Source organism: Colossoma macropomum, unplaced genomic scaffold (genome assembly GCF_904425465.1).
Source record: "Colossoma macropomum unplaced genomic scaffold, Colossoma_macropomum, whole genome shotgun sequence".
Taxonomy (NCBI): Eukaryota; Metazoa; Chordata; class Actinopteri; order Characiformes; family Serrasalmidae; genus Colossoma; species Colossoma macropomum.
The window spans coordinates 20,135,988-20,159,332 of record NW_023494784.1 but is presented as its reverse complement, the minus strand read 5'-3'; the positions used below and the strand labels follow the sequence as shown (position 1 = coordinate 20,159,332).

The 23,345-nt window shown below is 37.5% G+C and overlaps 1 protein-coding gene across 1 annotated transcript in view; it reads right to left on the bottom strand.

Annotated features, from left to right (window-relative positions):
• lrp1bb (low density lipoprotein receptor-related protein 1Bb) overlaps window positions 1–23,345 on the bottom strand; it is a 401,537-nt gene that overhangs the window by 93,297 nt on the left and 284,895 nt on the right. Inside the window, exons 42-50 of the mRNA XM_036590747.1 lie at window positions 22,214–22,403; window positions 20,703–20,907; window positions 13,024–13,216; window positions 11,729–11,854; window positions 9,361–9,489; window positions 9,004–9,123; window positions 8,494–8,607; window positions 7,275–7,424; window positions 5,761–5,883 (exon numbers count right to left, since the gene is read on the bottom strand). Coding sequence (XP_036446640.1) covers window positions 5,761–5,883; window positions 7,275–7,424; window positions 8,494–8,607; window positions 9,004–9,123; window positions 9,361–9,489; window positions 11,729–11,854; window positions 13,024–13,216; window positions 20,703–20,907; window positions 22,214–22,403 — 1,350 coding nt within the window. The remainder of the gene's footprint in view (window positions 1–5,760; window positions 5,884–7,274; window positions 7,425–8,493; window positions 8,608–9,003; window positions 9,124–9,360; window positions 9,490–11,728; window positions 11,855–13,023; window positions 13,217–20,702; window positions 20,908–22,213; window positions 22,404–23,345) is intronic.

Below are 23,345 nucleotides of genomic sequence, written 5' to 3'. Positions count from 1 at the left end.
TAAGCCACTCATGCTGAACTAAACACTATAGCGCTTAAGGAGATACGAGTGAAACAAGTTCTATATATGAAGGTGGTGTGGTACATTGCGTTGTGCCCACTCACTAAAAATATCCAGCTTTCATATTGTCTTAAGGAAATTAAGGCTCTTGTCCACTTTACTGCTGAATGTATATCAAGGGACTGCTGGTATGGGCAGTTGACCAAACAAATGAACAGACAGATGGACAAATAAATAGACAGAAGAATTAATGGATGAATGGACAAACTGACAGATGAACGAACGACAGATGGACAAACAAGCTAGCTTAATAGCTATTATGCTAGCTTAGCTTTTGCTTGGTTGTTAATGTTTGCAGAGTGAAATGGTGGTGAAATTCAAGATGATTTAGGAAACAAAATAAATATAGTTAGAGAAATTTTAATTTTATTTTCCTCCCACCTATTTGTCCACCAAAATTCAAAAGATGTTTTCAAGGCAGGCAAAAGTCACTACACCTTGATTAAAGTTGGGTAAACATGTATTCAAAATGTAAACCATCACATTAGGGGTTTAAAGCTTTTGCAATCCTGCCCCCATTGTCTCCTATTGTTCCCCACTTAGGGAAACTCACTGTAAATATTGCATATAAACCTTCAATCAGTGAAATTTCATGAAACAGTTCAGGTTTTTTCAAAGTAAAAATTAACAGAAGCCAAGTTAGCCAACATTTCTGACTATTACTTCTGAGAATTTCCTATACTCCTACATTTTCACTTCCTCTCAAGGCCACATTTAATAGCATGACTGCAGAAGGAAAAAGAACATAAAATATCTAAGCTTTCACAATGTATGTATTGCAAACTGACAGATTCAATTCACTATTTTATCTTAATCACAATCTCTAATTAAACTAAATATCTAATTAAAAATATGCTAACTAAAAAAACATTATCAATGATGACCGCTGAACGATGCTGAATTACGATGATAATTTCTGCTGTATCTATAATGTGTTGTAACAGTGGACAACTGAGTGATATCGAGGCAAGATAAGTACAAATACAGAAAACATTTATCAATACACAAAATCAATATTCATATTAAAGGTTCTAATTAGTATGGTCTAAAATAGAAGTGTAAAATGCACACTAGTTCCAAACATAGTTTAAAAAATCCTAGCAATATCATGACTGACCAGGACAGAGTGAGGAGACTGACCAAAGAACAGCAGGCCTACTCACATTTGGGGTAAACTGCCAATAACTGTACTTTCATTTGGCATCATTCTACATCTTCTGCAGCTGCCTAGTCTCCACTGTCATTTATGTTTACAACTCACCCTGGTAGTAGGATAGGTTGTAATATATATAAGATATAGATAGATATTCTTTGCATGTATATTCTATATGTGACTCTACAGGAAATGCAAAGAGCATAGTTATGAAATGTTCAGTGAACCACCTTAAGACAAAAATTGAAATTCTATTAACCTTTGTGGCATAAATATTGTGGTTAGTGAAAAACAACACATAATTCGATTGATTTTCTTTTTAATTATGACACAAAAAAGCATGTGCAAATTGAATGCACAAAAGGATTATGCACTGCATTTCAATGCATTTTACACAAGCACTGAGGATTTGTATGTCATGTGATTTTGCCATGTATTATCTTAAATAGCTTTTTGGCATAACTGACTCCTGTCTAGACACACACACACACAAAAAAGGGATTTAAACATTTTGCAAGCTTTGAATAAGAATGTTTGTTAGAATTTGTTAGAATGTATCATCAGTTATATTAACTAACTGCAGTTATTTTAGTCTCATTACTTGTATTAAGACAGACTGGCTTCTCTTAAGGGTCTAGCAAGCTAGGTAGGTAGAGAGTTTGACTAGAGGCAAGCCGTTTTATACATCTCAGATGCAAATGTAAGTTATGTAAGTTAATAAGATACCGTTCATGGTTTTGACATTCCAACTCTGAGCATTGCCAGTGATACTGGCACCAATATGACACATACAGTTTCTTCAACATACTCTTGCTAATACTTTCTTAAACACAGGCACAAATAATTTTGGTCTGGCTTTACAGTGGACAGGAGTGAACAAAGAGAGGTGACTGAGTAGGCCTGTACTATGTATGGCTTAGCACTGCAGAGGCAGGAGGTTTGAATTGAAGATTTTAAAAGTACCATCGACAGTAAAAAGTACTTATTTCCTACCTCCTCATATGTGACATCAACAGTCAAGCTGGTTTCTGCATAATCGTATGGCTAATTACTTAATACTACCTTCAAGTAGAGGTGATTGACATGTCCTTGTGGAGTGTAGTTAAAATGCAGGCTAAAGTTTTAAAAAATAAAGTGCCATAAAGTGTTCTTTGGACTGATGCCATAGAAGAACCACTTTTGTTTCCCTTAAGAACCTTTCAATTAACCATCCACTGGTTCATCCTAGGGTCCACCCAAAGGTTCTTTTGGGAATTAAAAGTGGTTCTTTTATAGTGTTGCTTTAAAGAATCCTCCTTTGGCACCTTTATTTTTAAGAGTGTTATTACTACTTATGGTACCAGTCTAACGTTTGAACACACCCACTCAAAGAAATGTTTTATTTTTTGGAACTATTTTTCACATTTTAGAGTAACAGTGAATATTTCAAAACTAAAAAACACATCACATTACGATTAAAACTACAACTGTATTTTTATTTTAAACAGTGCATCTTGTTAGAACTGTATGAGTGGTGAAATGAGCTTCATCAGAAGCTTTCAATAATTCAATAACATTACTTTTATCATAAGAATGCAGGATTCACAGGAACTGAACATCAAACTCACGTGAATGCAGAGTGAACATGAAAATAGGGTGAATGCAGTTCACTCCTATAAACATAACTTTACAGGAGAAGGTAAAAACGTCAACTTTTATTGTAAGTTAACACAAAGAGATTTTATTCCAAGTGATTTTGGAGCATCTCTATCGGTCCATTCCACAGGGAATTTTTACAATAATATAGCTACATACTGCTGAAGATGACTGAAAGATAAGATGATGCTGTGCATAAATATGAGCACACAGAGAGTGGTGTAAAGCTCTTATTTTCTAGGAGCTTTACATCACTCTCTGTGTGGGATGATCTCCTGCACCAAACTGTTTTTGTGCTGCAAAGAGTTCCGTTCTGAAATAAATTAAGAGATAAATAAATGATCTAATATAATCTTGGAAATACAGTGTTAGGAAAGATGTAACATTAACCTGCTGGCCCCTAACGCGAAGTGTTGAAGTGGTGTGAACTTCATGGTCAAAGATGTGGTCATGTAACCGGAAGGCTGTGCGCTTGAGCCGCCACTTGAGAGCGGTTGCTGTGAGCCAGCAATCAGAGGATTACTGGTGTCAAAATTCTAATTCAGCCTGCCACCGTTTTGCCCTCGAGCACAGCACTTAACCACGGGTTCTGCACCATGGCTCACCCTGATTAAGACGGTAACCTCTCCCTCTGTTTCTCTGAGGGTCTAGAAAGGATTTTGGACACACAAAAAAAGACATTTCTAAGAAATGTAAGAGCCCTGTTATATCCTCAATGCTACACTGCCTTGAAGCAATTGCCTACTTTGTCACTGTGATGTGTGCAAAAGTGTCAGCACATCGGCCATAGAAAATCTATCCACAAATTAGGGCAGGCACTCTGTTCCATCAGTCATCGATGATTGTCTTAGCAGTAGCAAACAGCTTGGATGAGGTATTGACCGATACATCTTAAATTTCTTCATCTACCCTCATTACACTTGTATTACCCACCTTCTGGATCCATGAGAAGGAACAGAGTGATCATGACAAGATTACCAATGTCCAAGTGCAAAAATCTGTTTATCTGTTATTTGGAAAAGAGTGGACCAAGATAAAAGAAAACTTTTACTTCAGATTATAAAGGTCTAACTGTGTCTGTCCTCATGTATTATCAATGACACATTCAAAGCCTTGGATTTTTCCCTTTAACTCAATTAAATCTGCCCCCAGAGTAGATATTTAGACCTATATGTCCATGTTCAGCATTAAAAAAAGTATCAGCATGAGGAACTGGAGCTTCCTGTGTGCTACGGTGTTTTCTATCACTATAAAAAAGAAGCTGCCTCTGTTGTTGGAAGCACAGTGATCGCTTCTGAGCAAACTTGGACACACATTCAGAACTAAATTCAGATCTCCAAGCCTGGCTTTACACAGTAAAACTTTCATGCAATTAGTTGCATGTTGTGTGTTGCAACATAATGTCCATGCAACCTCACAGTTAGACGAAGCAATTCAAAAAGTTGCGAGCGACACATTCAATTGTTCTACTAAACATTCAAATACTCTACAAATGGGCAGCTCATATATTTTGTTACACCACACAATTCTCGCTTGTTTTCCTTTTCAACTGGCAAATAAACCATATTCTGGTTTATCTTCTCCTGTCCACTCATCCAGTGAAATCAGCCTTTTGAATGTATGTTGTCGTCAGGATTACGTGATGTGTTGTCTTCTTTTTTTTTCAGCTGTTTCATAAAACTTGCTTTACAGAGTTGAGACATTTACAGCTCCTGCGGCTGATTTCAATTGAGTTACAGGGTGGTTTAAATTGTGCAACTTAAGTGCAATTTTGTTTCATGTGTTTCAAGCAACCAAAGTCAAATTAAAGTTTCGCTGTCTAAACCCAGCCTAAGGGCTCCATCAGAGCAACAATTCAACTGATGTGTGAGATACATTTCTACGCATTTGCTTGCAGGCTCAAACTGGCAGTTAATTACATAAAAAAATCCCTATCTATTCTTTTTAGCTCATGTTATTCACATGTTAAAATAAATGGACACCAGCATTGAGAAATCACATTATTAAAAGAGAAGAGTAGATTCAAAGGTAGACTGAATTTTGCCTCTGTATTAAAGGGTTATGGAAAATGACTGATGCACTACTGTTCAAAAGTTTGGAATCACTTCTTATATTAATAATTTGTTATATTATGTTATATGGATCAGTGACCAGGTCAGAGACTCCTCCTCATTTATTTAATTTTCAGTCAAAATGGCTATTAAGTAAAGGATGCTTAGCTGTTACTGAGAAAAGGAAAGAGACATAAAAGAAGAAAATTCAAACAAATGAAACAAAGAAGCTGCTGGTGTTCTCAGAACAATGGACTGGCCAAGCCAGAGTCCAGACCTTAATATCACTAGATGTGTTTGGTATTACTTGGCTTGTGAGACACAGACAACATAACCAACTTTGGAGGAATGGAAAAATATCCCTGCAGATTTATTTAAAAAACTGAAAGCAAGCTTCCTGAATGGAAGGTGTAATAAATGCATAGGATGGACTCACTAAATGACGAAAAACGATCTTATGTTTCAGTGTGTTTCCTTGCCTGTTTCAATGCTGAAATATGAATAACATTTACTTAATGGCCGTGTTGACCGGAAATGAAATATATGAATGGTGGTCTCTGGCTTTTGCACAGTAATATATACGGTAATAATTTATGAAATGTACTTGGTTTAATATTAAGAAAATATTGATTCCAACCATTTGAACAGTAGCATCTTATTTACATACATGACTCCACTGGCACAAATGGACCTCACCTGATTACTTTATTCTTGGTCACAGTGTTAGTAACTGAACTGTGTTTTTCAATCAAGGCTAGTCTCGAGAGTTGACCCCTAATCTCTTCCTCTCCACATGAGAAATCAAAGAGAAAGAATTTGATGGGAGCTTAATACTGGCAGGTTTGAAGAAGCCATGCTTACCACACTGGAACTCATCTGCGCCATCTTCACAGTCCTTCTGTCCATCACAGAGCCACACACTGGAGATGCAGTTCCCACTGGGGCAGGCAAAGTGGCCCTCCTCACACCTGTGCCCATGGGAGACTGCGGTAGCCAAACACAGAGTGAAACAGTTCGCTTTGCCATGTGGGAGATATGTTCAATGGTTGTTCTGGTCATTATCTCTCTCTTGGTAGATGTCTCATTGCAGGAACTTAATGATACACCAGCTGTTTTCTATTTGCAGCCAAATAAATGAAAACCAACAGGAAGCTTACTACTGAACTATCCTGCCATGACTTACATTGCTTGAGTTTTTTTTCTTCGCTACATTAAAGACTTGCTGCACTTTTAAGGTCTTTACACACCAGGTGTGATTCTTTTGTGTGATTTACTCAGAGGTTAATGAATTCATTCAAACATGTAAAACTGATGATATCTTGCAGACCAAATGTGATTTTTTCACAGTGACAATGCAAAATTATTTAATTTGCCGACTGTTGCAAACTTACACAGGTGGCATGAACTCAGTTCGCTAATTACCGTTGTCTCTGGCATTGGCATGGCGACAACAAAGATGACAGATCAGCTGTGTAGAACTTTTACTAAACATCAAAAGGATAAGCTTATCTTCTGCTTTGTCATGAGTGCTGTCCTATAGCAGCTCACACTGATGTACTGTCATCTGAGCTATATGTAAAAGCACTCTTAAAATTCCAGCTCCTGAATGTGGTGGAGATTCATTCTCCCATTTTATTTTCCAAAATAGAAAGTAGCCTGCATAATGTTGCCGTTTGCCCATTTCTCAAGGAGCTCAGGATATCTTTTTGATAGACATTAAACCCAGCGAACATGGCAAAATTAAATCTAATTAAATGAAAATTAAATTAAAAAAAAAAAATCATTTTAGTCCACTGTGTACTAACATGTAATCCATCGGATCATAATATGACGCGTATTCACATCATTTTTGGTGTGTACCAGCTTTTAAAAATATAGATTTAAAAATAGATAAAACAGATTTTGGCTTGACAATACAATTCTAGGAAGAACCTTTAATTATTCAAGGACCTTTACATTCCACCAAAAAGTATTTTAGGGAACCTAATTTGGCTCTTCCATGGCATCACTCCAAAGAACACTTTTTGGCACCTATTTTTAGAAGAGTATCTCCACAGAAACGGATACATTTTCCTCACATGTTCACTGACACTTGGCTGAACCCGCTGTCAAGCCACCTGTGCCTAAGCCATTTTTGAAAGAAAGCCCTGACTATAAGAATGCTTTAAATTCTCCTGCCTTTGGTGAGCACTAACAATTACCAGACATTATTCAGCCCTTTAAGCACCTTTGGTGACCGCTGAAGCATGGAGAGAAAGACAGGGACTTGTCTTCGCTTCATTACACCCTTCATAAACAGTGTTTTGACAAAATTAATTTGGTTTTAATAGAACTTGACTTCCTCAAGCCGCAAAACACAGAGAGGAGAGAATTACCCTGACAGTTCATCTCATCCGCGTAATCCCCGCAGTCGTTGGCTCCATCGCAGACCCAGGATGGATGAACACACAGTGACGTGGAGTTGCAACTGATGAAACCTTTTTCTGCTACTCCCATTTTGTAAAAGTCAGAGCAGTCTGTGCTACCTAAGAAAACAACAACATTTAATTACCAGCTTAATCAGTTTTACACAGATGTCTTGAATATAGAATGTGGATATGGCAATGTGGCATTCAGTTACATGTTAATAATGTGTTTGTAATAATGTGATAAGCAGACAACATTTAAAAGGTATATTTATTACAGAGAAATTATAATTACATTAGTCTTGGATTTTGCATGAGATATCATTGGTCAATATATTATTATATATAATATATTAACATATTATATTGATTCCCCATTCAAGCAGGCACACTACTGTTATATGAATCCTCTGGCAAAACAACTACGTTGGCACGTTACCACTGCAAATGACTCTGAAAAGTGTGCTAAAATATTTACATCGCATAATATTAGTTGCATATATAGGTTTACAATGATCATGTCTGATTAGCTGACATACGTTCACAAAATGAATCAATAATACATTGTTAACCTTATCTAGTTTATGGATTATAGTGTGAATTTATTTTAATGTGCAAAAAAACTGAAAACTGTTAGTTAGAGCTCCTAAATTGTCAGTCATTGATATCACTACTGGCCACAACAAGGTGTTAATCATTGTAGGGATGCACAATAATATCAGAATCATATTGGTATGAGAAAATGTTAGCTTAAAACATATAAGAACCAGATGTTTTGATTTGACCAATATTTAAAACCAATATTTAATGATGTTTTCATTGGCCTCTGGAAAAGCATGTTTAAGTAATGCTGGATTTGTGTGCTAAAACATTTGCATTTTATAATATAATGATATATTTTTTTTCTGTAATGCTAGTCCAGGTGGCTTTAGTCACAATTTATACATCTTATATATATATGTTTATGTATTAGTATCAGTATCAATAGATATGTACATGAAAAATATCAGCTATCAGCATCAGTGCATCCCTAAATTACTAGTTACTGTATCAGTTCAAAACTTATATATCAGTGCACATTTAATGATTCCAATAGCATATATTCCAAATTTGAATTTGGAATTATAATAACATTAATAAATATTCAGGATGAAGTGGACATGCAGTGCTTTGAGCAGTGTTTTCTTACTGCAGTTCTTTTCATCAGAGGCATCGGCACAGTCGATGACCTGGTTGCACCAAGAGGATATTGGTATGCAAGTTCCATCTTGGCACGATGACTCAGAGGCAGCACATGTGACATCTGGAATAGAAATACTTCATTTACACTGAGAAGAGTCTTTCTTTCCACAGGGAGAGGAAACTAATACACTGGGACCTGTGATTATAGTGAGGGATCGCACGGCTATTGGTTTGATGAGCAAAGAAATTCATTTCTGACAACCTGCTCTTTTCTATTATGCTCATAAGCACCTTAGGAATTGTTGCAGAAATTGTTCTAGAAGTCCAATAAAAATAAGGCCCAAAGTAAGATAAATAAGTACAGTAAAGTAGCATTTTTTCAATATTCATTTCAATTACAAATTACAAAACAAATAACAGTTTTTGTAAGCTGTAACAACAGTGTAACTGAAGATAATAAGTGAATCAATAACAATACATAGGCAGATATGGCAGCTCCACTGAACCTCATACTCACTATTACAATAAGATTCATCCGAGTTGTCTCCACAGTCATCGATTCCATCACAAAATCGATTATTGGCCACACAACGCCTGTTGTAGCAAGGTCTATAGCCCTTTCTGCAGCTCCTGTTGTCTAGCAATATGATAAGCAAGAGAAAAAGGAACCTTTTACAAGCGTGAAAGAAGCACAGCCTTCAGACCCAGTACTTTATTTGCTCTCTCTCTTTTATTTCCATTTGCGGCCCCGGCAGTGGGCACTGAAATCCCATGCTTATTTTATTAAACTAGCACTCTGGAGGACGGTGTGGTGCTCACTCCATTCATGATGTGGAAGCACACAAACGCCAAAGGGCTGAGATCACTCACTTACCACAGTATTGCATTTTCTCATCTGACTTGTCTTTGCAGTGAGTGATCCCATCGCAAGTCAGCTGGTAGTCGATGCACTCCCCGTTTCCACACTCAAACTCAGTGTGGATGCTGCAGGATGAATTCTCAGCTACGGAAGCAGAAGAGAAAAATGCAGTCGAGTCAATCTTGGTCAAACCTAGCCCTTTTAACTGTTTCAGCCAGTGCTGGGAAGTATTAATAAAATATGTTACAATATTATATTTCCAAATATATAACAATATGACAGTTATTTAAGTTTACATTAGGTGTGGGAAGTATGCTGGTATGGTATGATGTTTCAGCTTAAAAAGAATTATAAACTCAAAAATAAATATAAATATATATAACAGCGGTTATTGCTTCCGATGAAAAATGCTTTTATATATATATATATATATATATATATATATATATATAGCTTTAACAAGTACTCTAGTAGCTTCTCTCCTTCAATGCATGTGTTTGTTAATGCTTTAATTGCAATTGACTGCAATCAAGAAAAACCCCAAAACAACAGTCAGTGACATCACCAACAACCTCCACAGGCCAGGGGTGAAGGTATCATGAAGAAGAAATTGAGAGCAGAAATATAGAAGCCATAAGATGCATATCATTAATTAGCTGTGAGAAACGGAAGGCCAGATGGGAATTCGAAAAGAAATAGAGAGATGAGCCAGAAAGGTTCTGGTATTTTATGGACTGATGACACCAAGATTAACCTCTACCAAAGTAATGGAGAGGCCAAAGTGTGGAGAAAGTATGTGCTCATGATCCAAAACATGCATTGGTTAAGCAAGGCATAGGCAGTGTCATGGTTTGGGCTTGGATGGCTGCTCCTAAAACAGGCTCACTAATAGTTACTGATGATGTAACTTATGATGGCAGCAGCAGAATGAACTCAGAAGTACACAGAAACATTCTGGCTGCCAATTTACAGGGAAATGCATCCAATCTAATTGGGAGGAACTTCATCATGCAGCAAGACAGTGACAGTGCCAACACATCAAAGACGTTATCAGGGGAGTAAAGGTTTTAGACTGGCCAAGTCAGTCACCAGATCTTAAACAATTTGAGCACGTATTTCACCTTCTAAAGAGGCGACTGAAGAGGAGAGCGAAAGGAGACCCACACAAAAAAGAAGCAACAACTATCTGGGAGTAGCAGACTATACTTTTGCTCATCTAAGAATTGAGTGGTCTCCCACCAAATACACCATGTTCTAAGTTGTTTAACACATCTAGATGTAAATATCAGGAAATAAAACTGAAAACTGAAATTTTGATCTACCATCTCATATTCATCTTTTGATCTCAAACCTAAATATCTTCAGTGTTAAGCAAAAATTGCAGGAATTGGCCTTGTTATTCCAATATTTTTATTTTATTTTATTATATCCTATATATATATATATATATATATATATATATATATATATATATATATATAGGATTAAAAGGACCTCATACCAACTATAAAACATGGTGGTGGAAATGGTTCAAGGTCGAGAGCTTGAGCAGAATGTGAGAACATCTGTAAAAAAGTTGAAGTGGACCTTCCAGTAGGATAATGATTTCAAACATACAAGTAAATCCACCAAGAAATTGTTCAAAAGGAAGAAATGGAGGGTTGTGGGATGGTCTAGTTAAAGCCCAGATCTGAATCCCATTGAAAGACTGTGGGAGAATTTGAAACTGGCTGTACATGCAAGAAATCCCCCAAAGGAAATCTGCATAGAGGAATGGGCAAAAATTTCTCCCAGTAGACGTCAGAAACTGGTAGACAGTTTTAGGAAACGGCTACATAAAGTTGTTTCTGCCAAAGAGGGCAATACCAGTTACTGAAACCAGGGGTTTAGTTACTTTTAAAACAGATTAAAATGACATCAGTTTTTTTTAATACATGATTTTTGTTCTGTGACATAACATTTCTCTATACAAACTGTTTAACTCATGATCAAATACTAATATGTCCAAAAAGAGAAACATTTCATGGTGTGCATTTAGTTTTTCACTTGACTGTATATGCACAGTAAAAAAGGAATCATCATCAAATAATTTGCGGAGGTGGCAAGCTCATGCACAGGAAATAAATGTGTGATGTGAAATTAGTTGTTATTATAAGTGATAAACACCTCAAATGACAACAAACTCCTCTGTAAGAAATAAACTTACAGTATTAAATTACTCTAGAAGTTAAATACGCAAAACAAATGCATAAGCCTGGAAACAACGGCATCTTAAGACGCAGATGCACTCAAGACAAAACATGGGTGGAAATTGTTATTCTAAGTATGTTTGACAACAGATCTACATGAAGGGTGAGTTTACGTGCAAGCACGGAGGACTTACAAACACATCTGTTGTCGTCCAGCAGGATCCGTTCTCCGCGGCAGCTGCAGTTGACCGTGCCCTCTGGAGTCAAGAAGCAGAGGTCACCACAGCCACCGTTCAGCAACCTGCACAGGGACAACTCACCTGGGGAAAAACACAAGCAGGAGGCCATCAGCTCACTGCACATCACTGCAGCGAACTCAAAGCGACGCACGTACTGTGACATTTTCAGAGAAAACAGAATGAAGATAACTCCACCTGAGCTGCCAGCAGGAGGCCTTTTATAGTTGAAGGCCAAAGCATTTATTTTTGTTTAAGTTAAATATGTCAAGACTGATATTTCGCTGCAAATGGGGCAAGACCCTTGTCGGAATAGGAGATAAACTTATTACAGGTAATTCTATGCAGAAAACAAAGCAGGAATGGAACACACATTATTTGGGCCAAGACAATACAAGACAGTCTCTCTTTTTCTGCTAAATTCTTGCACTGTCTGCTTCAGTTCCATTTCTCTCTTGCAGGAATAACGAGTGCTATCACAGTAAGGACTTATGGCAGCTGAACCTCTGTGGGCTGAAAAACCCCCACACCTATGAGTGCAGCATCAATAATTCACTGCACAATGACTGCATGATTATGGAAATGAGTTTTTAACACCATGGTCAGCCTCTCATCTTATTACAGCAAATCCACAAATCCCAAAAAACAAACAAAAAAACCCACCAAAAAACATCTGAGATGATTCTCAGGATGGAAACCTGCTGTGCTTAAAATCAAGACACATACACACTGTTTTTAAAAATAGCAGCACATTGGTAACCTGTCTATTAACAGCCTTGCCTCCCCAGCATTGATGACTGTTACTTTTCCTTGGGCAAGTATGTTCGATGGCAGTCAGCTGCAATCATTTGCTATGATGAAATAAATGAGGAGCGAAAGTCCCTCGCAGCAGGCTCGCAAACATGAGCCGCCGGGAGCCTCTTAAACCCATTTCCCAACGTCCTACTTTTCACATTTGCGACAGTTCAGAGGCGTCCTTTGGCGACTCAAGGATACTTTTTTATTAATTACATCTCCTTCTTAAGTTTTCTTCCCAGCAAAATAAGAACACTCTAATTTATCATTCCCACTGTTCCAAACCGATCTAAAGAGCCATCAGTAGTGGGTAACACCCAGCTGAAAGTACTTTATAAAACCATGGAGCTGAAATATGTCACATTCAAAGGCCGGCTGCCGAAATGTCACTGAATTAATGTGCATTTAATGTACCTTAAATTTCCAGTTAAATGGAATTACTTATTGAGAACACTTACAGTTATTTGTGTCCTTGGCCACTGCGATAATGCCCATAGGCTGGTGGGGTATGTCAGCTCGCAGCACTTTTGTGTCTCCGCCTGTAAACTTGTTGGCTCGGAGCACAGCCCGCCGTGCCCAGTCAGACCAGAAGATGTAGTTTCCGTGAATAGCCAGGCCAAAAAAAGTCCCTGGACCTGATCGTACAATGACCTGTAATCACAATGAAGAAATTCTGGGTCATATGTGCCTATTTGAGAAGATGCAGTGCTTTCATGTGGCAGCAATATGCACTCACAATGCATCTAAAATTAATGTTCAATTAACTAAGGCCGTAGCTATTCATGCAGCCTGTGCATTGGGCCACCTACTAACTGTGCTACGCATGGGAGGAGACATGTTGAAACAGCACAGTTATCAACAAGCCCAGGAAGAAGTTGTTCAATGACGAAGGGATAGCAGTGTTAACAATAAAGTCATTTTACTAAGGCTCATAAAATAGAATTTGGAACAGTGACACATTTTGAGTGCATTTTGAGCTGTACCTTTTCATGTAGAGCACTGTGCAAAAGTCAGAGACCACCCTTCCCCTGCCTAATTTCCAGTCAAAACAGCCTTTAAGTACAATCATTTTTCAGCATCAGTACAAAGCATATATATATATATATATATATATATATATATATATATATATATATATATATATATATATATATAGACAGAAAATTACACATAAGCCTCAACAACCAAATAAAATAACATTTCTTCATTATTTTACTACAGCTTTTTTGGGACCCAAAAACAGGACTTGCCAAAATAAACACATCTGACCAAGACTTGCCAAATTTGTCTGGGATTTGATTTGCTTTTATATTGACATCTGCTTTCTACAGTGTGCCAGTGTCCTCTATTTTAAAACCAACTACATCAGGGTTGTCCAGTCTCATCCACGACGGGCCAATGCAACTGAAGGTTTTCTTCCCAAACAAGCAGGAGCACATGTGATACTACTCATGCTTTGTAGGAATGAAAACCTTTGTGGATAAAATTGGACACCCCTGACAACGTCCTGACAGGAGTCCTTTTTTACCATCATCTTTTAATAATTTTTGGAGTTTAGTTTTGTGAACTCTTGTTTTCCATTTACTTTCCTACAGAAATGGCAGTTTTGACTAGAAATCAAATAAATGTGACTTTTGTGCAGCACCGTGCATAGATCTGGCCCTGAGACTTGAAATAGTGTTATTCTGAAGGTGAATATTCTTTCAGCACGTGTTCAACGCCAGTGCCTCCAGTTTGCTGGTATGTTTGCTGCCATTGTTATAGGAAGCATCTCAACAACACGCTTTTGAGACATGTCTCCCTTTCAAACCTCCTTCAAATGCATATGTTTAAAAGTAAGAGAAACATTTTGTATTTTTTCATGTGTGTCGCATAAACTGCTTACATAAGATGTACAGAATGTGTCCTATATGAGCCAAAATGCTCTGGCCCTTGGTTTTTCAATTTCCTTTCAATTTTGTGACCATAGCAAATGCTATGCTTTCATGTTAGCTATGCAAAAGTACTATACTTTGTGTTGTATGTATAAAATAAATAAATAAATAACACACTAACATAGGCTACCATTTGTCTCATATGAGCAGCACAGAAAAAGCCCACACTGAAGGCTGGTGGAAAGTGTGTTTGAGAAGGCTAAAACTAATGTGTGGGTAAAGGACATGTACTGTACGGAGTCCCCCAGCAGCCAGTTTAGCCCAGATCCTGCGAGTGTTAATGCAGGTGTCATGGCGACGGACACAGATATGCATCACGCGCATCCTTGTGGGAGTTCCTGGGCTGGGGGCAGGAGGATGTCCCACGGCTCCGCAGCCTCAGCCATTAACAGGAACACGCTTGTAGTCGTGATCACATTAGCCCTGCCACCATGGCGGGATTAATAGGACAGGTGTTGATTAAGAGAGCCCAGCTTGAGCAAACAACAACTGGCGATCAGAGGAGGGAAGATGGGGAGTGTGCCAGATGGTTTTTGATGGAGCATATTGGCTAGAAATTAAATTTGGGAGTGCAAGCTTTCTACTCCAACACCAATTATCTCTGTTTATGTAATACATGAGTTGTCAAATACAGTCTTTGGTTACCTACAATAATCCGACATGTGTGTTTACTAATGCCTTGCTTATGATCCTAGGTGAAAGAAGACACATCATTGTTAAAAGTAAGAACTCTGCCTACAATCAAATTGTGTTTTCTTCTTATTTATGTGCACAACCTGAGATTTTGACCATGCTGTTTGAGGATTAACCTTTTTAATCTCAATTTTTTTTCCCAGTTAAATGGTTATTCCACTACTTTTTTCAGAAATTCTGCATATTTGAGCTGTTGAGATGTGAATAATGTCATTCAGAGCGGCTTGATGTAAAAAACTTACCAACTCAGATTTCTTTACGGTGCTGGTGACAGGAATCAGAGGTTATTACGTGTAACACAGAGGTCATCAATCTTACCCACAAAGGGCCGTGTGGCCGCAGGTTTAATGCTTACTATGTGGGAGCTCACCTCATGTAAGTAATCAAGTGTTTGAAGAAGAGAGACCAACTGATTAAACAAGTGGAATCAGCTGTGCTTCTGCTTGACTGCAATGAAAACCTTCAAGCACACCAGCCCTTACAGGATAAGAATGGTCACCCATGGTCTAACACAATTATGGTCATCTATTTGCTATCCAGAACCACCAGTGAACCTATAGCTGACTTCTGAGTTTTTATATGTAATGTTCATAACAGTAAAAGAGTGGCACATCTGTGAACTATTTTGTCTTACAACGCCTTCCTACACGATAAAGGGCAATAAAAGTTGCTTGGTCAAAACCGAGTGGAAAACAATGCCTCGGGTATCTGGCAGCATATTTGTAACCACTTCATATAACTTTGTGTCTATCACCACAACTGTGAACAATCCTGAGTTGGTAAGTTGTTCTAGAACAGCGCATTTCACTACAAATTAATCTGACTTACTTTGTTTACTACTTAGCAACTGAATCATGCAGAATTTAACAATCAGTGGAATTCCACTTTAAGTGTGTACATGACTTTCACTCCTTGGACAGGCCCATGGCAATCTGTATGCCTTTTTGAAAACTGTTTTGAAAATGTTCCTGAAATTGCAAGTTTTAGTGAAATATTTGGCTCATCAAAGTAAAAATTCAAAGTAGAAACTACAAAAGTTCATCACTTAGACCTGACTGCATACCAAACAATAACTTCTATTTTTTCACAGAAAAAAAACAGAGAATTTTATTATGTCTTTTGTATAATTTTACTTAATATTTCATTTAAAATAACAATATCAGTAATATTTTACAATAACAAGGTCCAGGAAATGGCTATTTAATCAGTATCAACAGCTATGTATAGTATAACGTAAACAGACATCATCTTTCTTCTATGCACACATGAAGTAAAAGGCACTGGTCATGTGGCCATTTACACCACCCACATACAAATGTTTCTAAGAAATCTGGTGGTTTGTCTTTCAGTACAAAAATGTCAACAATTGTTTTAGAGCTTTACAAACTGAAAACAAAATTTTGGTCATAATTATGACTAACTGGATTAGACAGGCTAAGTAAGCAGATTTGAGTTTACTTGCATGTTTTTTAGGATCGAAAGTCAGAAAATAACTGAAATAACCTCAGTTTACAGTGACCGAAAATGCTGTTTTTGAGTGGACGCGAGGGCAAAAAGCAGAGAGAGAGAGAGAGAAAAAAAAACATTTTCAAAGAAACCAAGTATCTGCAGACAGGGCCTAAGATGATTTCTACTTACACAAACACACTAATGGCTACTGGAATCATGGAATCTCTTGAGAGTGTAAAAACACAAGTGCTCGTTCTCTAGCCACTAGCATATACCTGAATGGTGCTAACATTAGCATAGGTTCCAAGTCAGCTAATGTTACACTAGGAAATAAAAGTAACATTACGAAGTGGTAATTCTAAACATAGAGATCAACACATCAAATTATACTTGAAGTTACATTCTGGTGTATGTATTGGTCATTTACTAGTGATTAGTGACTGCACCTGAAACAATCAAAACATTGCTCAATAAGGCTGCTTAGACAGCAAGATAAAAGAAGTCAGACAGCTGCAGCTAAAATACAAGCATGCAATGCTGTGTCATTTCACTCGTTAGTAGGTTTTCATAAGACCCAGGATGTGTTTTACTGCATTTCTGTCTTTCGTCCATTACTGGTCAGCCTTATATTGGTAGAGATGGACAGTGATATTTGAATTATGCAATCAGTCACTAAACAATGATATCAGTAAGTCAGTCACTGAGTCAGTGACAGACAGGCCTGCTGTCTGGGGATTGGTTTCTCTCTAAATCCCTCTGAATGACTTTGTTTATTATTTGAAAACTGAATTAAGGATATTTTATTTGCTTTCTCTTTTTATGTGCACAGACTGAAGTTTTGACCATGCTGTTTGAGCCCACTTAAGCTATCCATTCAGGTATTACAACCTACTTGCACCAAATGAAGAAGCTACTTGAGTCCAGTATAAGCTATCCATTCAGGTAGTAAAATAGCACCAAATGGAGAAGCTGTTTGAGTCTACTATAAGCTAGCTGTTCAGTGATTTGAGCAGCCCTCAGCCTGAGTGAGATTAGCTATGCTTGCTGCTCCTAAAGGTTCATGCTTAAGTGTCACCAGCCTGTGCCCTCCACTCACGACGGGAGGCCAATTCCAGCTGCAGTGCCAGTATCCCACAGCTGTGTTGACAATCAGTTTTGCTTAATTTTTCACATTTTAATTGGCTGGCTGACAGGTTGGTTCTGTAGGGGTCTTAAAGTAAGCCTTCATTAGCAGCTGCAGGCTTTGGAAGGGTGCCTTGGGGGGGATGAAGGGTAAGACACTTGAGTGGTATGACCTGGCCAGGCCAACTCATGTGTAACTAATTGAGGTGGGCTGAGGACCCGACTTACAGAGGTCATGCCAAGCACAAATTGAAATCTGAAGCCGAGTGAAATCGCTATAGGGAGGATTACTACGCAGCCTGCAGGCTTTTGCAGGCTGAGCCAGGAGGACTGCACGTATTCCAGCCGTCACAACCGAAAAGTTCCTTGTTTTCTCGAAAGAGATAATTAACCACAATTAAATTGATCTTGAGCACAGTCAACGGGTCAGCACATCACTGAATATTAATGAGTAGGTGCAGTCCTTTGTGTGGTCATTAAGACACTATCATCTTGACTTTCTGACCCCTTTAACATCACTGGGCTTCGATGCCAACCCACAACATGAAGCAAGAGAAGTATGTATATTCAAATCCCCCTGAGGCTGGAAGAACTCCACATTCATGCAAAACTTTGCTACCTTTTTTAGAGCAGATTCTTAATTAATAATAATTATTTTCACATTTCCCCACAGAACTGTAACTTCACAGGACATGTGGTTAGCAATTTTTGTTTCTACTTAGTGTCATTTGAAGCGACACACTGTACTTTTTAGGGGCTTTTAGATTATTAAAAGAACATTTAAAAGTCTGCAATTACACTTTCTGTATACGTTTTATGCAATAATTATGCACTGATGCATTTTTTCTCTCCTAATACTGATTCTGATCTCTGAGCTCTCGGTATCAGTTGATATCAAATAGAGGGAAAGTGGCACACAACCTTACACAGGTCAAAATATGTCATCAAACAGGTTCAAGTCGGACAGGCTTTTGGTCACCTTCTTATATTCCCATAGCAATATTATCTGTAAATATGGCAATCGGACAGATATTTCTCAAGATTCACCCTGAAAACGGTGAAATCACCCTGATTTTGTACAATTAAGGTACGTTTTTTATCATAAGTGTTTTTTACTAAGTGGTTTGTGTAAGTCACAGACTTTACACCTATATTATTTTATTCGCCCAACAGTACTATGGTAATGTAGTACCATCCTGAAGCATGTTAAAAGCTCACAGTCAGAGTCAGCCGGGTTAAAGTACAGCCTCCACATAACAGGGTTAGTTTTAACATAGTCTACTAAGTCTTCCAAGTAAATTCAATAAGTACATTCAAAACAGTTACGTTTTTATGCACAAATTAATAAAAAAAAACATACTATAGATTAGTTGCAGCCAGTATGGTCAAAAATTCATATCATTGTATAATTAGGATTTCTGACAGTTTCTGTATATATCATGTAACAGTACGTGTATTTTTCAAATAATTCTGGCATGTCCCTTCATTTTTAATAAAAAAACATAGTTAACAAATTGAAGTGAATGTAAAATATTTTTATTAGATAAATTGTAAAGCAGAACTGACCAACATATAAACAGATGTAAATATTGCTTTCTAATTCTAACGTGATAAAGGTGAGGGCATGTAAGTACACAGTAGCTTCTGTGAGCCTGGAAAAATGATGCTAAATGTTGTTTTGCATCTAAATTTCTCATGTCATTTGTCTCATATATGCATCTCTTAAACTCGAGCCTTCATCTACAAGCTTCATGCACTGCAGGAATCTGGTAAATAGCAGCTGTCTGAGTGAGGGGCACCATGAAAAGTTGGCTAGTCTTCAAGCTAGGCTAATGGCTAATGGCCATTATAATAACTCCAAGAAACAAGCTTTTCCATCCGCTCTCCTTTCCCCTTTTATCTCTCTAACTTGGTATATTTCGATATCTGCTCCGTCAACAACAAATTGGCCTCACTGCAGACTGCAACTCACTACATGGGAGATGAGAGAATTTGAATGTTTAACATTGTACACATATTGCGTTATTTGCACTTATTTGTAGGACAAAGGTGTAAAGGTCACGATTAAACTTACATCTTAGGAACAATTTTAAGCGGTATATTAGGTAAACTAGTACATTACCCATTACTATTTCGCAGTTAAAAATAAATGTGCAATGTTTGTCATAGCCTTTTTTCACTAATCATTTATTTTGATGCATATATATTTTAGGAATTTAGGCTGTAAAGCTCATTTGTTGAAAAAATATAGGATTCTATTGAATCTATTGTGAACTGTGTTGATTTGTCCATTTTTAGCAACTGTTCCAACTAGATTCTTAGTCTGTTAGGATAAATTCCATCTTGTAACATTCACAGTTGCTCCACTTTTGGCTGTATAATTCATAAAAAGGGGTTTTCAATGGTAAATGTTTTGAGTGGTAGCAGAGATGTGTAGGTCCATTTGTACTGAAAAATGATTAATCTTGTTCAAATACTTTCAAGACTACTTAGTAAAAACCAAAATGTGTTTGTTGTGCCTGGCTCTCCCCTACTGATGCAACACAAGTACTCCTTTTTTAAAATAAATACGTAAGAAAATACAGTGAAATGCAATAAAGAAGAAATTAAAGCATACGACAAGGTGGGGTACTATGCACTTTTATTAAAAAAATTACTACTATTGATTAGTACTGAAGCAGAACAGCAGTGTGGATCGATCATGTCTGGCCAATACCTGGTCCATTTAATAAGGTCAGTGTTAGTGCTAATACCAATTCATATACTACAGTGGTGCATCCTTAACTTCTAGGATCAAAAATAAGCCACCATTTTTAATACATACAGTGATGATTCTCACTGAACCCAAAGAAAAAGGAAAGCACAAAAGGCTTTGCTTATTACATAACGAGCTTCTCAGCGAGAAAGAGTATAAAGAACAGAAGAGGAGTCATACTCACATGCCTGTTGGAACCATCATAGTCGCATCGTTCAATTTTGCCCAGGCTCCCATCAGAGAAGTAGAGCTTCTCAGCTTTATGGTCAATAGTGAGTCCATTAGGAGTGAACACATCTGTGCTAATGACAACTTTAATATTGTTCCCAGCCAGCGTGGAGCGCATGATGCTCGGGCGCTGCTCATTCCAGTTAGTCCAGAACATTAGGCTGCAAATTTGAACAGAGACAAAGTATCAAAGCAACATCAGTTCTAATAAGTACATTAATAGATTTTGTAGATGCAAAATCAATAATTAGGGTCTGGATGGCTTCAATCTCTCAGCAGAGTTACAAAGCATACGCGATATCATGGGGAGATCTGAAATTCTCTCAGAACTGTGAATACAGAGATTTTTACAGCCTTCTTTCCAAGCAGCCCTTTGACAAAAGCCCAACTTCCACAAACTAATAGAAAATTAGTGGAACGTATGAAGCTGTGAGCCAATTAATCATTTCAGGTTAGAGCCTAATTAACAGCAGTCTGTAGTTCATCTGAAAATGTGCCAAATTACCAACTAAGGACACACTCTCAGCAGTTCAGAGTTTAATTTAGTCAGTGAACTCAGGGTCAACACATCCTCTGAATACCAGTATCAGTCTTTTTGCAGTACTACTGGAGGATACTGGCTGTATTTCTGCAGTCTGAGTCTGTGTTTTATTTATATATTACTCTATTGTTGAACCTGTAGCACTCACAGAAATTCCATATAATGCCCTCTTTATTTGAAGAGGTCAAAGCAATTAAACTGTTTTTCTCTTCCTCCAAATATGTTTTAGTGAAATCATTATGTGAGTGAAATCAATTTTAATTCAGTGCCACATTCTAGACATGAAAAGATAGCTTATTATTATTATTATTATTATTATTATTATGAAGAGTAAATCAGAAATAGATGATGTGAAATGATGTGATCTGTATGCACTGTATGCACTGTACAACATACGTACAGTATTTTAGGGAATGAAGCCCCCTGCTACTGATGGAACTTGTGTTCACAATAAATCAGTGAATGACTAATTCACTTAGTGCACAACTCCTCAGCCTGTGCTTGTGCTTTATATACATAATGTCATAAGTGACCAATGCCTGATTATCTGGCCCTTGAGGTCTGCTCAGAAGCACCCTGAGGAGCATTCAAGAACTTATGGTAAACCATCTGTTTAATAAGAAAGGAATTTAGTCTACAATTTAGAATTTAGGCTTTTATAGTCTCATGTTAATATGAGAATTTTTTGTATCAATTTTATATTTTTCATATTTTTTTTATCCTGAATGAAGTACTCTGAGCATTTTGATGCACACAGAATAATAATAATAATGATGATGATAATGATGATGATGATCATTAGTTGTAGTAGCTGTAGTAGAAGCAGCATAGCGCTAGGAGGTTTGTAGTTGTTGTTAAGATTTTAAGTTATTAAGATATTCAGGCAATTTGGTATCAGAAAAAAATATATACACAATATCACTGACCTTTGACACTCATCCAGGGCAAGGACATGTGGATGGTCATCTTCAGACATGGTCACTACAGCCTGCCTGTTGAAGGCCCCATGTCTGCTCTGGTCCACTGTGTGTCTGCTGATGCTGGACGTGGTGGAGCTGGTCCAGTACACTGTGTCCCAGGCACGGTGGTAAGCCAGACCCTCCACAGAACCCACATCTGTGTAAAGGTAGACACCAGCTATGAATAAATTAAACACCTTTTCAGGTCCAACACTAAACTGAACACTATAAATATCAAAGAAACAACTGAACAATTCACTGCACAAAAGAATGTTAAGGTAAGAAACTGCATTGTTCACTGGTGCTCATCAAACTCTGTACCACAACATAACAACATATAATATTGTGCCAAAAGGGACCACCTTTCATTTGCACCACACAAGACCTGGCAGACCACCAAAACTGTCCTCTTTAGACAAACAAAACCTAAACATTTTATCTTTGAGAAATTGGAGAAAATCAAGCTCCACTGTTGCTTCAGATCTGAAAAAAATCCACAGGTGTTTCTGTCTATCCTTCCACTGTGAGAAGACAACTCAACTATGAGTCTGAAAGGATGTGCAGCTGTCAAGAAGCTGTTACTAAGAAAAGAAATAGACAAAAAAAGAAGAAAATTTGCTAGTCAAACAAAGAAGCTACTGGTGTTCTCAGAATGATAGACTGACCACCCCAGAGTCAAAGCTGTAATAAAGGAAAAGAGTGGATACGTACCAAATATACATATACGTATACACCGATCAGGCATAACATTATGACCACCTCCTTGTTTCTACACTCATTGTCCATTTTATCAGCTCCACTTACTATATAGGTGCACTTTGTAGTTCTACAATTATAGACTGTAGTCCATCTGTTTCTCTGCATACTTTGTTAGCCCCCTTTTACCCTGTTCTTCAGTGGTCAGTTGTAGAACTGCAAAGTGCACCTATACAATAAGTGAAGCTGCTAAAATGGACAATGAGCATAGAAACAAGGAGGTGGTCATAATGTTACACCTGACTGGTGTATGTATACGTTTATGTGTAATTTACGAGTGTATAAACAGAAAATTACACAGAAGCCTCAACAATATATATAGTTGTCAAGGCTTCTGTGTAAT